We start from the raw sequence: 17725 nt of genomic DNA on the forward strand, positions 1-17725 counted from the left end.
TTGAAGATGGAAGAAAGTATGCAACATTTTCATCATATTATGCTTTATTATTTCAAGAAAGGTAAAAACAATTGAAACGCAAAAAAGACTTGTGCAATGAATGTGTAGAGAAGGTGCTGTGACTGGTCGAATGTGTCAAAAGTGGTTTGTGAAGTTTCATGCTGGAGATTCCTTGCCGTATAATGCTCCACAGTCAGGTAGAACAAATGAAGTTGATAGCGTTCAAATTGAGACATCAATTGAGAACAGTCAGCATTATAACACAAGGGAGGTAGCTGACATACTCAAAATATCCAAATCAATAAAGTTATTGGTGAAAATGAAACACATGTCTTATATTTTATGGAAAAAACCATATGGACTTTTTGGCTACCTATTATAATAACATGTATTGTGTTTATATATATATACATATATAAACAATATATATATATATATAAAATAAGGAACTTAATTCTGGGCCAGTGCCAGGCTTTAATGGAGTCTTTCTTGGCTGCTTTGAGGCTTTCAAATTGAAATGAACTTGGGATGGTATAAGATTTAGTTATAATTAAGCTAGAATAGAATACTGTGCTTTAATTAGTCTCTTGATTTGGGGGATATATATTGATTAAGAATTTTAAGACTCCTCTCTTGGAAAAACTGAAACTGATTGGTTAACTTTTATCACAAGCCATGTAGTTTATAATTAGTTGCATCATTGAGCAGAAGAGGTGATAGAAGGTTCTAGATTGTGTGAAATCGTATACTAGAAGATCTTTGTTTCATGGCAGTTTAAAATGGAGTTCTGGTTTTCATTGTGAACATTTAGTCCTGAATATTTTGCAGTTGATTTCATCTTAAGTAATAGGACAGGCAACAGTGTTTACTGTCTAAACCTTCAGATGCTGGACAGCTAAATTCACAGAGAAAGAGCAGCTGACTTAAATTACAGTTTTACAGAATGGATATGCAGTAGACACATTTTGGTGTTTTGACGATCTTCCTGTATGAGGACAAAAGGCATTTAGCGCACTGTTGTGTCTTATTCTCAGATATCCTGAAAGATAAAAGGACCTGGAAAAGTGCCATGTCTGTTTTCTTCTAATCCTGTCCCTCCCCACAATTTATTGATTACACAGTTAATCTACTGCCTGATAGATTTTTTATAAGGACGTGTGTCTTCAGATCTTCTAAGGATTTATGTCCAGCTTTTATTTGGGACAGCAGTGCATTGCGTTACAGGTTTTAGAATTCTATTATTTCAACAGTCAGATCTGTACCTTTTTTTCTTTTTCTTTTTTCTTTTATTTTTTTTTAATTTTTATTTTTATTCTTGTTCAAGTGCAGTTTTCTGTCTTATATTCCCAGCCTTACCCCCGCCCAGTGCTCCCCACCATCTGTACCTTGACGATGATAATTGCTGATATTAATTCAGTGTGTTTCAAATTCCAGGCAGTGTGCGAAATACTTTATGTGCGTTATTGCACTAATTCCCAGGGAAAACTGCGGAGTAAGAGCCATAATAATGGCAGTTTACCTGTGAGGAAACTTGGTCTTAGGAACATTAAACAACTTACCCAAAGCAGAGCTGAGTTAGAGTAGATGGGTTGTTATCCCTTGGACTCTGTTTTGCTCCCATCCCCGAAAGCCAAAGGTAAAATCATTGCCTGCCTTGATGCAAACTCAACCTTCATTCTGCTCATCCTGCTCATCCTGCTCATCCTGCTCATCCTGTTGTTGAAGACATCCATCGGGACAGGGGGAAGTGCAACATGGGTAGAAAAATGGTAAAAATTCAGAGCCAGAGAGAATGACCTTCTGTGTATATGTGCGTGTGACATCATAATGTTACCATACCACTGCCCAGAGGTATGGTAACCTCTGGGTTACCATAAATTCCAGAGGCAGAGGTTTCGTGAAAAAGGAAGTCTTTTATTTAAAGGCTATAGAATTTATGAAGAATAATGGCTTCTGCCTTGTTCCCTTTCAAACACCCAAAGGTAAATAATCCCACCACCCTCTGCCAGATCAGTTCAAGGCTGCGTCTGGAATCCCCTCGCCAATTTTAAAATACTGTCCTTTGGGAAATACAGGTGGCTTAGCTGGTTCCTTGTCATAGTTTGGTTCCAAGTGTCTTTTGGCGTTTTCTAGCCACATGCCGGAGGTCGGTGTCTCCACCTAGGGCAGGGGCGTCACCATGCTCATCTCTATGATATAGGTGTGTTGTGACCTTTTCAGCCGTTCAGGCTCTGTGCAAGCTGTGTCACAAGCCACATTAGTTGTTTTTACCCTTTCCCCAGGGTATGGCAGCCTGTCACACCCCAGCTCTGGCTTCAAGCCACGCCTTGGGGTTTCTTGCAACCCCGCCCTCACTTGGGGACTGCAGCCTTTCTCTCTGCCTTGGCACTTCCTGATCCCTGTCCTTACCCTCCTCTCTGCCCAGCGGTCTGGCCAGACCACCGTGTCACAATAACACGTTATACGTAACATCATTTGCATTAGCATAAATAATATGCTGCTATGTGGCCTAGGAATCATCTGTAATGTCTCTTTTGCCTGTATTTTAATCCATCTGTGAGTCCTGAAGGTACTGTCTTTGGCACGCATTCCTGACTTGTTCACCTGTCTGTTTCCGCTGTCAGAACCTCAGTGTAGTACTGACCTTGCCGCAATGATTGTAGTAGCTTGGTTTCTTTCAGCCTCCACTATTGCTCACCTATAATCTACTCAGAGTGGAGAGTAGTTTGAGTGATCTTTTTTTTAAGGCCTCAAGATCATGTTGCTTTCCTGCCAAAACTGCTTTAATAGCGTTTTGTTGCAATTCAGAAAAAGTCCAACTGCCTACCATGTATTCTTGCTCATGTGCCTGAAACTTACTGACCTTTGTGTTATTCTTACTTACCAAGTTCATTTCCATCTTGGGTCTTCCTACCTACTGTTTCTCTACCTGGGCTGTTGTACTCATTGATCATCTTGTGGCCAACCCTTTATTGTTTAGGTCTCAGTTCAAATGTCAGCATGTGAGAGCAGCCTTTCTTCGCTAATCTAGATACCCTCACCCCAAATTGCTCTCATGTTAATTGTGTTGTATGTTCTTTATGGTTCTTATTACACTCCTAGTGTTAATGTAGTTTATTTCTTATCTATTTCTGTCCCCACTGGAATGTGAACTTCTTGAGGGCAGGGCCTCCTCTGTGCCTAGAATAGTGCACTTGGCACATAGTAGCATATTTAAAAATTTATTGGATGAATGAATATTTTCATCTCACTTTAACATTGTATTGTGAATATTTCCCTACAGGCTTATATGCTCAGAAAAGAAGTTGTGAACCTCGATCCACAGTCCGCATCTGGCCTATTAAAACGTGTTGTTTGAGGAATAACTTAGACTTAGTCAAATGTACAAATCTTAAGTGTACATTTAAGGACATTTTCTGGGAATTAACCAGAAAAGTTTGGCTGATATAGTTTATAAAAACAAAAAATGGGAATTGCTGGCCAGGATTTTTTTTCATCTTCTTATCTATGTAAATAAGAATTATTTTAAGGGACATAGTATAGAAATATTTATTACTCAGTACAATGCTATACCTTGAGTTAGGAGTTAAATCATGTATTTACCATGTACTTTGTATATGATGTAATGTGAGTATCTCAGTACAACTGGAGAAGCCCTTATTCTTGACCCTCACACACACGTGTGCACAACACACACAACAGTTGTTACTGAGTTCTGCCGTGTTCTATCTGGGTATACATGAGAGTGAATAATGCAAAATCTTGCTGTTTTGAAGTACATAGAACTAATTTTTACACATTTGTTTAATATTTGCCTTCATATATTTATTGGGTGCTGCTGCTGTGTGATCTGCTTTTTAAGGAGATGCCTACATAGAAGAGCGACAGCAGCAGGACTCAATGTTGCACTGCTGAACCGGTCCCTCAGGTTCCCTGGCTCTGGCAGTTGCTATGGGAGATTGGATGACTGTTACAGATCCAGGTCTGTCTTCAGGTAACTGAGTTTGAAGTAACTGTAAGCTAAAGCAGTGATTGTAATGGTGATTTTTTTCAATGAAACTGTAATTACCACAACATTGAAGATGTGACGAATGAGAGACAAACAATTGTAAAATATCCAATTTCCATCTTGAGTAAAATTATTAGGGAGGACTAAGAATTATGCCATAATTAGTGGGGTTTTATGTTTTGGATGGATGATAGATTTCTTGATTGTTACTATTTTTGACAAAATTTGTATGCATTTGAAATAAATTCATTGGCTACTTTAGTACATTTCTCTGATGTATTCCTTTGTTGCATAAACTTTGAGTGCATAGACAAGTGACTTTTGTCTGTTTTTATAAATCTAAAGCACTGTAAATTAAGGTAGCAAATTGTAGCTTAACATGCTTAGTAAGAACATCAATCACTTCATAGTTGTGTCTTTTTGGAAAAATGTATACAGTCTTCATACAAAAACCAACTTTGGCTTAATTTGAAAATACTTAAAACTATTTATATAATTCAAAATCTTTGGTAATGGATATTAACATTGCATGCATTTTATAAATTAGTTATATAAGTGCCTTTTATTCTTTCAGAAAGCAAAAATCTCTCTCAATATACCTCAGAAACAAAGATGTCTCCATCAAGTTTATACTCACAGCAAGTGCTATGTTCTTCAATACCTTTGTCAAAAAATGTGCACAGTTTTTTCAGTGCCTTCTGCACAGAAGAGAATATTGAACAAAGTATTTCATATCTTGATCAGGTAACATTTTTTTTGTAAGAAGCAAGAGTATAAATCATGTTCTATAGTAGAACGTATTGTATTATTAACATTAGGAGAATGTTTGCCATTGCAAGTGTGTTGCTGTGCGAGGGCCAGGCCTCGCATTAGATGTGTGGGGATCTTGGTGATCACCTCTCTAGATACAAGGTGAATGTTTTCCCCTGGGGGCAGGGTGGCCTCCCATCACCCCAGGGGCTCCTCCACCAAGTGTTCCCCTTATTTTACTGATGTAGAAACTCGAGTGCTCTGCTCTAAGTGAATGCAGAGCAGAGTCGAAAAGAACCCAGTTCTCTCAATTATGTTTCCTTTGGGATATTTACTATTTTCTTAACTACCTCAGGATAGTTTTTTTTCTTTCTCAGAAAAATTTCTGTCTTGCATTTCTTTACAAAGTTGTCTGGTAACCAACTTTTAGGAAAACGTTTTCTCCCACCAGGAATTGACTACTTTTGGTTTCCCTTCATTATATGAAGAATCCAAAGGTAGAGAGACAAAGAGAGAATTAAATATAGTTGCTGTTTTAAATTGTATGAATGAGCTACTTATACTTCAGCGGAAGAACCTTCTAGCTCAGGAAAATGTGGAAACACAAAATTTGAAGCTGGGAAGTGATATGGACCATCTTCAGAACTGCTATGCAAAACTTAAGGTAGAAATTACATGTCAATCTGAATTTTAATGCCATTATTATGTAATTTGATGCTGTAAATTTTCATTGGCTTTCTCAGATTTTAGAGTTAATGTTTAAGTTTTATTGTTTTTTAAATGGCTAATTAAAGGTGAACATAAAGTAACTTGTGCAAATCCATTATACTGCTTCCTAATATCTGTATTAGCAACATTGGTGTAATGAATTGTTTAGTGACTTGCTGAATCTGTAGACAGTTAGATTAAGAAATATTTATATCCGAGAAAAATAAGGATTGCCCCACCCCATTCAGTCTTGCTTATAATAAATTAGATGCTTAATTTACAGAGATCTTAGCATGACAGGCTGCATCAGTTAATTCCAAGAAAAATATTCTAGAGGGCATCTAAGTGAAATTTGCTAAAAATCTCAGTAACAGAAGCAGGCCAGGTTACTGGTCACTTGTAGAAGTCTCCGAGGCTCTAGAGACGACCACAGAAGAATGCTTTTGCAAACTTGCTTGTTTCTCTGAACAAAGGAAATATTTTTCATAGGGCCATTGACCTCTACCTTAAAATATAGAACATTTGTTGCTGGCTTCTGTTTTACTTTCATTCTTTCCTTTTATGTTTTCCTTTAATTTTTTTTATTCATTGAGAATGAAAGGGAAGAATATGTTGAAAATCACATCAGGGTAGAGACTTCTGATTGTGTAGTATGGAGGATATAATAGAATCAACCCAGGGTAAATTTTAATAAATCCTGTTGAATCTGCATACACCCAGAGGATCAGCCTCCTTTTAGTTTTTCACCTGTTGGTCCATGCCTGTCCACTTATTTTTCTTCCTCTATATCCCCCCATTCCACACTTCCTCTAAGAACAGATAACAGAAAAACAAAACAAAACAGCACTTAATATCTTGAATCTGAGCTCTGTTGGAAAGCAGTAGGATCTCTATATGTAATATTTGGAAATCCCTTAGTAGGGAGTGTACAATAAAGAAGTGGCTTGGAGTTGGCCTATATGTGAATATTGGGAGCATTCCGTAATTGACTTAGGGAAGCGTCTCTAAGCATCTTAGCTCCTCAGCAACACCTGTCCTACTGGCTCCTCTTTGCCTAGTGCGATGTATGTTGTCTTCTAGCTCATGTACAGTAATAACAGTATATTTTCTCATTAGTATTTTCAGATTTTGTGCATCTCAGCACACTGGGGAACTGTAGAGGGCCAGAGGGGCCAGTTGGTACCTCCAGGCTTATTAATAGGCTGCAAGTTGTGGATACTACTTTAAGTGTAATCAAAGAGACCTGTAGAAGTGGGGTAGCGATGGGCAGACCCAGTGAGGGCGCAGGGCGGCTGGCTGACTGTGGTCACACATTCGCACACAGAAAAACCAAGCGAAGGAGCGAACAGTGAGACAGACCGCTCAGACTAGGGCCCCAGTGGGGATTGGAGCCTGAAAGCACCAATTGGAAAGACTTTCTCAGGGTCGAGGGGCCAGGAGAGGCTCCCAGGCTCACAGAGAGTTCATTGGAGAGACCACAGGGCCCTGGAGAGTACACGGGCCCACACACCTGGAGAGACCCAGAGAGACCCAGTTTGCTTGTGGGAAGCTGAAGAGGGGACAGAAATCTGAGAGCGGAGCAGAGCAAGGCACCATTTTTTTCCTTCTCTGACCCCACCCCCACATACAGCATCACAGCCCAGCGACTGGGTCACTCCACCCTGGTGAACACCTAAGGCTCCGCCCTTCATACATAACAGGTGCGAACAGACCAAATATTATGACTCAAGAACAGCTCAAAGTCCCAGAGCCTATAATTCTAAGTGACAAAGAAATAGCCAACCTTTCAGGTGCACAGTTCAAAATACTGGTGATCAGGATGCTCACAGAATTGGTTGATTTTAGCCACAAATTAGAGGAACATATGAAGGCTAAACTGATTGAAATGAAGGGAAATGCACAGGAAACCAATAATGATGGAAAGGAAACTGGGAGTCAAATCAATGGAGTGGACCAGAAGGAAGAAAGAAACAACCAAACAGAAAAGAAGGAAGAAACAAGAATTCAAAAAAATGAGGAGAGGCTCAGGAAGAGGAATGTTCCAACATCCGAATTATAGGGGTACCAGAAGGGGAAGAGGAACAGCCATGAGTGGAAAACTTATTTGAACAAATAATAAAGGAGAACTTCCCCAGTCTGGCAAAGGAAATAGACTGCCAGAAAATCCAGGAAGCTCAGAGAGTCCCAAAGAAGTTGGACCCAAGAAGGAACACACCAAGGCACATCATAATTACATTAGCCAAGATTAAAATGAAGGAGAGAATTCTAGACGCAGCAAGAGATACGGGGACAGTCACCTACAAAGGAGTACCCATCAGACTGTCAGCGGGTTTCTCAAAAATGACCTTACAGGCAAGAAGGGGCTGGAAAGAAGTATTCCAAGTCATGAAATCCAAAGACCTACAGCCAAGATTGCTCTACCCAGCAAAGCTTTCATTTAGAATGGAAGGACAGATAAAGTGCTTCTCAGATAAGGTCAAATTCAAGGAGTTCATCATCATCAAGCCCTTACTATATGAAATGTTAAAGGGGCTTATCTAAGAAAAAGAAGATAAAAAATATGAACAGTGAAAGGACAGCAAACTCACAGTTATTAACAATCACACCTAAAACAAAAGCAAACTAAGAGGACAGCTAGATTGGGAGCGGAAACAGAAATGGAGATCACATGGAGGGTTACCAACAGGGGAGTGGGAGGAGAAGAAGGGGGGAGAAGGTACAGAGAATAAGTAGCATAGGTGGTAGGTAGAAAATAGACAGGGGGGAGGGCAGGAATACTATGGGAAATACAGAATCTAAAGAACTTGTGACTCATCGACATGAGGAAAGGGGAGGAATGGGGGAGGGGTGTGCAGGGTAGAGGGGAGTGAAAGGGGGGAATGGGACAACTGTAATGGCATAGTCAATAAAATATATTTTTTAGAAAAAGAGACCTGTAGAAGCTCTAATGAATTAGATCAACCCAGAGTTGTAAATTCTAGACTAAGGTTTAAAACTTTATAGGTGGGCATCACTGGCCAGGTGTCTTACAAATAGCTAGTAAATAATTAATTACATAATGATTTTGGTAATTTGGGGCTGTTGAGCCTTTCCTCTAAGAAATGATCACTTATTAGGACTATGCAGAGCATCGAGTGTTTTACAGGATACCTTCTAATTTAGAATTTGACCTGGGTTGGTATCAGGTATTTTGGGTCAACTCTGGACAGAAATGTGTGTTTAGAGGAAAGTCGTTGATCTGGCCTTGAGTCTCTAGGTGTAGTATATGATTCATTCAGTTTTTTGAGCAAAAGTTGTAGAGTGTGTACTAGGCACTGGGTTTCAGAGACGAGTGGAACCCAGCCCATGCTGGCACAGAGATTGTAGTCTAGTGGAAGGAGAGACCTGGAACCGTAGTTACTTGTTTCACTAATTGTTCTTGGTGTGGATGATAAGGAAAAGGCTTCCACAGGGAGGTGACAGCACTTGAGCCAAGTTTTGAGGGATGAATAGAAATTTGCTAGTGTTTGGAAAATGCATTCTAGGTAGAGCATAGTACTTTCAGGGAATAGCACATGTAGCTCTGTAGGGGCTGCATGACAAAAAGCGGTAGGCGGTGAGGCTGGGACCAGGCCCCAGGTGAAGTGAAAGGCATTGTGCAGAAAACTGGGGGCACCAAGGGATGTAAACAGGAAGAATGTATAGTGTATACATCAACTGGCAGTAGTACCGAGAAATTATAGAGGGGAGGTGTGGGTTTGTATTTGAAATGGGAGTGGAGGGGGGTGGGGCTCAGAAAGCCTGATGGAAAGGACAGCTGTTAGCTGGCCTCAAAAGTCACTCAAACCAGGGGGAGTTTGGACTTGGACAAAGGTAGTGCCAATGGATATAGCAAGAGGGAGTTGTGAAGACAATTTAGGAGGTAGAATTTTACGGAAAATTGAATTTGGGGAATAAGTCATGAATTTAGGATACTTCTCAAGTCTCTGACTTGGGTTTGCTGAGGATGGTAGTTTGATTCACTATGATAAACAGTGCAGGAGGGCAGTACAGATTTGCAGGGATGATGATGAGTTCAGACAGTGTTGATAATGACTCTGAGTGAATCTCATTTCACAGATAGAAGACCTGTCAACTGGCCCAGAGGCTTTAAGTTCAACCATACCAAATGNAGGAGGTAGAATTTTATGGAAAATTGAATTTGGGGAATAAGTCATGAATTTAGGAAACTTCTCAAGTCTCTGACTTGGGTTTGCTGAGGATGGTAGTTTGATTCACTATGATAAACAGTGCAGGAGGGCAGTACAGATTTGCAGGGATGATGATGAGTTCAGACAGTGTTGATAATGACTCTGAGTGAATCTCATTTCACAGATAGAAGACCTGTCAACTGGCCCAGAGGCTTTAAGTTCAACCATACCAAATGGTCTGGCCTGGTAGGAAGTTTTAAAGGAGAGGGTGCTAAAACTTTTGATAGCCTTAGAGTTATCAAGTCCTAACCCTAAACCTATGGATATCTTCTTGAGATTCATTGTTACAGAGGTTGTGCAAGTCATTGTATGAATCGTGACATAACTTGAATGTCTGTTATATTTTATAAAGATAAGAAGAAGATTTAAAAAATATTCTAGTTTCATGCAGAACTTGACGCAGTTTCTTTAGAAGCGTGCAGAATGAATTGAAGTGAGCACCTCATTCTGTCCTGATTCCAGCATTGCCGTCGTTTCTTCCTGAGGGAAATCTTTAGAGTGTGCCACCTGCAAGTGAGAATCGGTGTCACACTGCAGTCCCACCTTTCTGCCCTGCAGTGTTCCTCTTTGCTGGTCACCAGTCTTCTTCAGCCTTAGCTCTGTCAGTTTTGGTTCTTTCTCAGAGCATGCTATAGAAGGGTTAAAAAGTATTAAAAAGAAATTTTAAGATCCTTGGAGGCGACATCACTGGAGTAGGTGAAGAGCCTTACAAGGGATCCACTTTGAAGATCTTCTGAGTATACATTAAAAATTTGGTAGTGCTTTAAAAATTTTTGTGTACCTCCAAAATTTTAGCAAGCACCAGCATACATAGCTTATTTTTACCAATCTTTAAAGAATTTGTTTGCCCTGAATCCTGTGTTAATTTTAACCAGAGTTGCATATGAATATTTTAGGAACAACTGGAAACCTCCAGGAGAGAAATGATTGGGCTTCAGGAAAGAGACAGACAGTTACAGTGCAAGAACAGGAATCTGCATCAGTTACTGAAAAATGAGAAAGATGAGGTGAGTTGTCAGTTACTGCAGATAAAGTTTAAGCGAGTTTTTTTAAAAAATCATTTGAGGTGACCCTAAGAGCCACTTCATTTTAAAACAAGAAAGAACAATTTAATCATCCTCTGTCAAATCGTGTGGTAGCCCACCGTGTACAATGTTAGCTCATATTGAACTGAGGGGAGGAACCCTCCCCGTAATCCCCTCTGCCAAGTGGATTAGTACACTAGTCCCTACCTCGTGGCAGCCAGTATCCTCGACCATCCCTCCTGGATGCACATGCGCTGTCACTTTTTGTTGGGCACAGGGATGCTTTAAATGCAGATGTCTTATTCTCTGCCTTACCTGTGCTGAGTATCTGGCATGCCTCTTCTTGCACTATCTTAAATACTGACATTCAGCGAGTCAAGCAATTAATTGATTAACTGAGCACGAGAGTTACTGTTTTAAAAAAAATCTCATTTCTGAGGCTAACAACATTGTGATCCTAATCTCATTTTTGCTTTAGTGGTTACTTAGTATTTGGACCTATAGAGCCAGTGCATTTGAAATTATTTTTTAATTTATGCAAGAAGAAATCATTATGTTTTTATTGCTTTGCAGTTTGATCCTTGATGACCATGTGATAACTGTAAATATAGTAATATATAATTTTAGTGCTGTATATGTTGTTGTAGTGCATTTCTTTAAGGACTTCGTAGTGATTTAGACAGGTTTGTTTTACCAGATTTGGTTATTTAGTAATATATTTAGTAAGTGGTTAATGAAGCATCTTAACTAAACCCCAAGGTTGCTTATGTATTTCCTTGAGTCATTTCTCAGAAAATTTTGACTTAATCTGTAGGTTACACATAAATGATTTGAAAATAGTTCACCTTTAATAAGGATTTAGTTAAACATGATCATCTCTACAGATATTAAGAATGTTTATGTAGAATAGAGCTTAGTTCTATTAAGGACTGCCTGAGAAGCCATAGTAGAAATCAACACTGACCACTAGTGCCTGGTATATAGTAGGTGTTCAGCAAACGTCAGAACTGGGTTTTGCTGTTGTAGTTACTCTAATTTCACAACTGCTTGTGGCTGGAGAAAAATGAACCCGTTTACCTGCTGCCATCCATGTACTGTGACTACTTTGTCTTGTCACAGGTTGATAAGCAATAAAGTGATTTAAGTCCTTTGTATGAGGAAATCACTACAAAATGATCAGATGAATTCTGTTTCAGATGAAACTTTAATCACTTTAACACTTCCATAAATGAGTTTGTGGCTGAGTGTACATGTAGGATGAAAGGTGTAGAATAGCGATCTGCAACTGGTGGTCCACAAGAATTGTTAACACCTGCAGTACCTGACTGTTTAGTCAGGGGCACTGACCTCTTTTCCCTGAGAGGGTCAAATGAAAAAATGGCAACAGCCAACCCAACAATAGTCATCTGGTGTGAATGAATCAATATTATACTTAGTTTTTTGGTCAGATGGGCAAAAAATACATTTTTTGGTTTCCCTAAACTTTTAGTGATTAGTTTATGTGTGCCATGAGATAAAAAGGGTTGAAAATCGCTGGTGTAGAAGATAATTTAGACAGCAACAACAGATTTTCAGAGTTAAAAATCAGAATACTATACTTGAACAACAATTAAAATAAATAAAATAAATAAGAATTTGATGTGATTCATTTAAATGATATTTTAAAGAATGATTTTTAGTAATTATGAAGAAGGAATGATAATTCTAGAGTTCTGAAACTATTTTACAAGGAACCGAATGCTAGGACCTCTTTTCCCTTTCGAATTTGTGAAGTTTAACTGGGTTTATCAACCTTTAAGGGACAAATTTGATTCTTTTTTTCAGGTACAGAAATTACAAAATATTATTGCAAGTCGAGCTACTCAATATAATCATGATATGAAAAGGAAAGAACGTGAATATAATAAACTAAAGGAACGTCTGCATCAACTTGTTATGAACAAGAAGGATAAAAAGATAGGTAAGCAGCTGGCGAAGATGGAGCAAATAAGCTAATAAAATACTGTGCTAAGAAATAAATGTAAAAGCATTAAACACAATTAACTTCTGAAGTGTTATTTTCATACTTTATGCAGTTTTTAAGTGATGGTATATAGTCATATAAAGTAGAAATTGAGACTACTGGTGAGTGAAAAATAATGATTTTGTTTTGCTGATTAGTTACATATGCAAATTGCATTTCTTGTTAACATGGCATAGGATTAATCCATAGAGAAAAACTAAGGCAGAGGACACTCTGATCTTCTATAATATTATCTTTCAATAATATTAAAAATCAGGATCAGCTTGTGGTATCACTAGAGGTATGTTTCTGAGAAAATTGTTCATCAGACCAGTAATTTGTCAGTTTGAGTTCCTTTAAGTTGAGTTGTGCATTTTTGAAACAACTATTCAAAAGGATGGATTATGAAAGTTATGCTTATATTTGTGTCTAAGGTGTACTTCTGTCTGGTATTCTTTTGGAAATTAATGTGTAACTTCATCTAAGTATGTGCCTAATTTCAAGTAAATAGCATGGAGTAAGAAGTAGGTCTACACAGACACAAAAGCAGATACACATAGTTTCGCTCACCTGATAAGTCTCAGGGAACATGAAATCTGTGCATTTATTTATTGAAGCATGGTTTCTAAGTGGACGATAGTTTGTCCTGTAACCTATTATATACAGTCATACCCCTAGACTGTCTTTTTAAACTGAACTTGAACTTGCACGCAACAGCTGACGAGCAGATGTTTCAAGCTGTCACATGCTGGGCTCTGGCTGCTCCCAGCAAGCCATTGTGTTGCCTGCATCACTGTCATGTGGTACAGCAGAAATGTGCAGCTATTCAAAAACTTTATTTTAAAAGTTACTGAAAACTAAAGTGTAATAAACAATTAAGACAAGTTTGAAAATCTTTCGGTATTATAAGGTAATAAATCTTAAAGTGTACTTGGACACTCATTGGTTTTTAAGGTTGGTTAACCTGGTATTCATTCATGAAGAAAATAAAATTGAAGAAAGAAATGCTAGAAGTGTAAAATGTATTGCCTAGTTAGAGAAGTTTATTAAAAATTTTACACTGGTCTTGGCTGGTGTAGCTCAGTGGATTGAGTGCCAGCCTGTGAACCAGACGATTGCGGTTCGATTCCCAGTCAGGGCACATGCCTGGGTTGCAGGCCAGTTCCCAGCAGGGGACTCACGAGAGGCAACCATACATTGATATTTCTGTCCTTCTCTCCTTCCCTTCCTCTCTAAAGATAAATAAATAAAATATTTTTAAAAATTTTACACTGGTAACAGAGCCTTTATTTTATGGGGGAGAGGGGTGGCCTGGCTTGTTTCACCTAGTCCAGACCCAGGTGAAAGTGACAGTTTCATAGTGTGATGCTGTCAGCTCTAAAATCACAGTAACTGACCCCCATGTCTTATTTCTTCCTCATACCAATTGCTTCCATCTCCACCCAGTGCAGATGAGGTGTTAACCGGGCACGGGGCCTCTGCTCCTCCACTGATGCTGATGCTGATGCCGATGCTACAGGGCTTGGCAAACTTCTGTGAAGTGCACATAGTCAATATTTTGTGTTTTGTGGGGTCTAAACTGTTAATCTCTGCCATTGTAGCACAAAAGCAGATGTAGACAATGTATAAACAAATGGTGTTCTAATCAGACTTAATTTATAAAATCAGACAGCCTACAGGCCTTGGTTTACCAACCCCTGGCGATGAAATTAATGATGACAAAATCACATTTTTTGGGTACTTACTCTGTTAAGTGCTTTAACAGTTTCATTTCCTCTTTATGACTTACTTTTGGTAGATACTTTTGTTATTACCTGTATTAGTGAAGAGACAGGCTGAGCAGTTAAATAACTTGCCATGGTCTCAGTGCTTATCAATGATGCAACTATAATTTGATATCTGGCTGAATGAGCCCAAATAGTAATTCGTATGCCAGACTGATTTATGTCCCTGATGTGTTGTAGAGTATATTAGGGTTTAAACACTTTATCGTGCACGGTGAAAATTGGTTTTGTTCTGTGTGTTCGCATTTGTAGCTATGGAAGTTTTAAATTATGTGGGGAGAGCTGATGGAAAAAGAGGCTCTTGGAGGACTGGTAAAAGTGAAGCAAGGTGAGATCCGATTTCAACTGATAAACTTAATCAGACAGGCTTTTCTTTCTGTACTGTGTACCCATACTGACAGTTTCTTTTTCAGGAATGAAGATGAAATGTATAAAATTCTCTTGAATGATTATGAATATCGTCAGAAACAAATCCTAATGGAAAATGCTGAACTTAAGAAGGTTCTTCAGCAGATGAAAAAGGAAATGATTTCTCTTCTTTCTCCCCAAAAGCAGAAACCTAGAGAAAGGGCAGATGATAGCACAGGAACTGTAAGTGGCTCTTTCCTCTAATACAGCCCTCAGATTGCAAATTAGAACAACTGAAATGCTGGATAGGTGTTCTTGGTGGGGACACTATTGATATTTTGGACAGACACTCTGCTATGCTAACCCCAGTCATCTGTCAAAGCCGAGAAGATGTCCCTATAGGGTTTCAGACGTGTCCTGGGAAATGATGGGGATTATTTTCTGAGAACTTAATCTGTGCTGAACACTGATAAGCCCTTTTATAAGCATTGTGTCATTTCATTCTTACTATAATTTGATGCTTTTGATACTGTAATTATCCCCATTTTATAGGTGAAGGCACCTGACGCACAAGAGTTAGCTCACTGTCACATATGACAGAAGCAGGGTTTGAATCCAGGTCGGTCTTGCTCCAGAGTTTATGTTTTTAACCACTGTGCCAATATTCTTTAAATATTTTAAGTATTGTTTACTTAAGCAGGGTCTACTTTTCAGAGAGTGAGACTTTTGTTAACTTTAGGAACCAAATAATCATTTAATTCATAAATATATTGATTGTATATTATGTTCTAGTCCCTGGAAAGAAAAAGCCAAAAAGATTTTGACTTTTGTCTTTGTTTGGGGTGCTATAACAAAATACCATAGACTGGTTTGTAAACAACAGAAATTTATTCCTCACAGTTCTGGAGCCTGGAAGTCCAAAGTCAGGGTGCCAACAGATTTGGTGCCTGGTGCGGGACCTCTTCTTAGTTGCAGATTGCTCACTTGTGTTCTCGCTTGGTGGAAAGGGGGCCAGGGAGTTCACTGGTCCCTTTTATAGGGGCACTCATCTTGGTCATCACCCACTCAGTGCCCAGCGGCCTCACCTCCTAGTACCATTACACTGAGGGGTTAGACTTTCACTATAGGGGTTTTGAGGGAGTACAACATTCAGCCCATTGCCTCCCTCAAGAAGCTCCTTTTGGGAGAGAGACACATGTAGAGGAGTAGTAATTCTATAATTACTACAGGCTGCCATAGGGTGGTACAGTGTGTAAAAGAAAAGTTATGGCAATTAGGGGAGGTGTCACAGAGCAAGTGACATTTTAATTGGCTCCTTAAAAAATTAGGAGGTGTCTTTGAGGTAGCAAGTATGGGAAAGCAGTTGACAAAGGGAGAGTAAAATGCACAACTGTCTGAGAAAACAAGTCACATAGTGGCAAAAAGTTCTTTTTACTTAATTGTTTTACATATAAGTTTAAATTCTGGATTCAAGATTTATGACTAAAATCTGAAAATAACAGTGTTGATAGAAAATGCTAATTACCAGTAGGTCACCAGAACTTTTTTTTTTAAATCTATGTTTGAGGACTACAGGTATCCCCTGACTTTTTGAGTTTGCAATATATCACTTTGCTTTTATGAAAAAATAACTACAATACGTGTTTTCATTAACCAAGAAAAAAATCCAAAGAGGACCGCCACTTTTAAATTAATAGGAATTGCTTCTTTGCCGTCCGCCACTTCAGCCTGTGGGAGGTTATACAGCAGCACTCTGCTTTCGGATTGGGGACCCGTATGTGTTTATAGTGTCAAAGATTCTTCCACCCGATAAGCCCATCCAAACTCTTCCTTTTTTCCCCCTTCTGTAAAAAACAACATTACCTGAATGTTCTTTTAAACTCTACAGTTTGTGGCCTGCTTGACGTCTTATATTTAGTTAACCTTTTCTCTCAAAGTCTCTCATCTGGTCAGTTCCTAACATTCACTAATAATACCTCTCCGGGATTAGCGTAGTTTCTATTACTCCTGTAGTTTCTTCCATTTCTGGCCCATCCTTTACTAGTCTCTTCATTACTAGCTTTCAGTAAACAAAATACCGTATTTTACTGTGTATAATGTGCACCTGTGTATTAAACATCGGATTATTATACCCATGGTATGTAATCACTATACCCATGTGTAGTGTGCATCCTTATTTTTCCCTCAAAAAGGTGAGCATTATATATGGCAAAATACAGTAGGTAGTAAATAAAGATCTTTCTCAGATAGTTAAATTTCCCCTCTTCCTCATTACCCAGGCAGTAGTATCTGTGTAATCCATAATTACATTCTTCAAATGTTAAGGTTTGGAGAGACAATCTTTTAGGATATTTTGTGTTTTTGAAAGATCTGTGTTCAAGCCCTGGCTGATGTGGCTCAATGGATTGAGTACTGACCTGTGCACCCAAAGGTCGCCAGTTCATTTCCCAGTCAGAGTGCATGCCTGGGCACTGCCAGGTCCCCAGCTGTGGGTGTGTTGAGAGGCAACTGATTGATGTATCTCTTGCACATCAGTGTTTCTCTTCCTCTCTTTCTCCACCCTTTCCCCTCCCTCTAAAAATAAATCTTAAAAAAAATAAAAGATCTGCTTTCTAGATCCTTCTTCTGTTAAAATTGAAGTAAGTCAATCATGTCTTTTAAGAAAAAATTCTGGAGCATTATAGTAAGAGAAAAAAATGGCTGGAATGCTGGAATAGATAGGTAGCATCCACATTTCATTGATTGGTTTGCTTACTTATAGCCAAAGTTGATACTAAAAGTTTACATTAAATGTATTTTTTATGTGGTTTTAGAGTTTCATTCAGTTTGGAAATGTGCAACAATTTTGTTCATTTTTCTGAAAAATAGTG

The 17725-nt window shown here is 38.7% G+C and overlaps 1 protein-coding gene across 7 annotated transcripts in view; it reads left to right on the plus strand.

Moving 5' to 3' along the window:
• Window positions 1-17725, plus strand: part of SSX2IP (SSX family member 2 interacting protein) — a 43727-nt gene that overhangs the window by 12763 nt on the left and 13239 nt on the right. For 6 of the 7 annotated variants that reach the window (XM_037060961.1, XM_037060957.1, XM_037060962.1 and 3 more), the window contains exons 2-8: window positions 3863-3994; window positions 4584-4753; window positions 5211-5423; window positions 10593-10703; window positions 12546-12681; window positions 14760-14835; window positions 14921-15098. In XM_037060961.1, coding sequence (XP_036916856.1) covers window positions 3952-3994; window positions 4584-4753; window positions 5211-5423; window positions 10593-10703; window positions 12546-12681; window positions 14760-14835; window positions 14921-15098 — 927 coding nt within the window. In that variant the 5' untranslated portion in view covers window positions 3863-3951. The remainder of the gene's footprint in view (window positions 1-3862; window positions 3995-4583; window positions 4754-5210; window positions 5424-10592; window positions 10704-12545; window positions 12682-14759; window positions 14836-14920; window positions 15099-17725) is intronic. The other variant, XM_037060964.1, reaches the window with a different exon arrangement.

This window comes from Sturnira hondurensis, unplaced genomic scaffold, assembly GCF_014824575.4.
Source record: "Sturnira hondurensis isolate 20B ecotype Veracruz unplaced genomic scaffold, ASM1482457v3 Scaffold0013063, whole genome shotgun sequence".
Lineage (NCBI taxonomy): Eukaryota > Metazoa > Chordata > Mammalia > Chiroptera > Phyllostomidae > Sturnira > Sturnira hondurensis.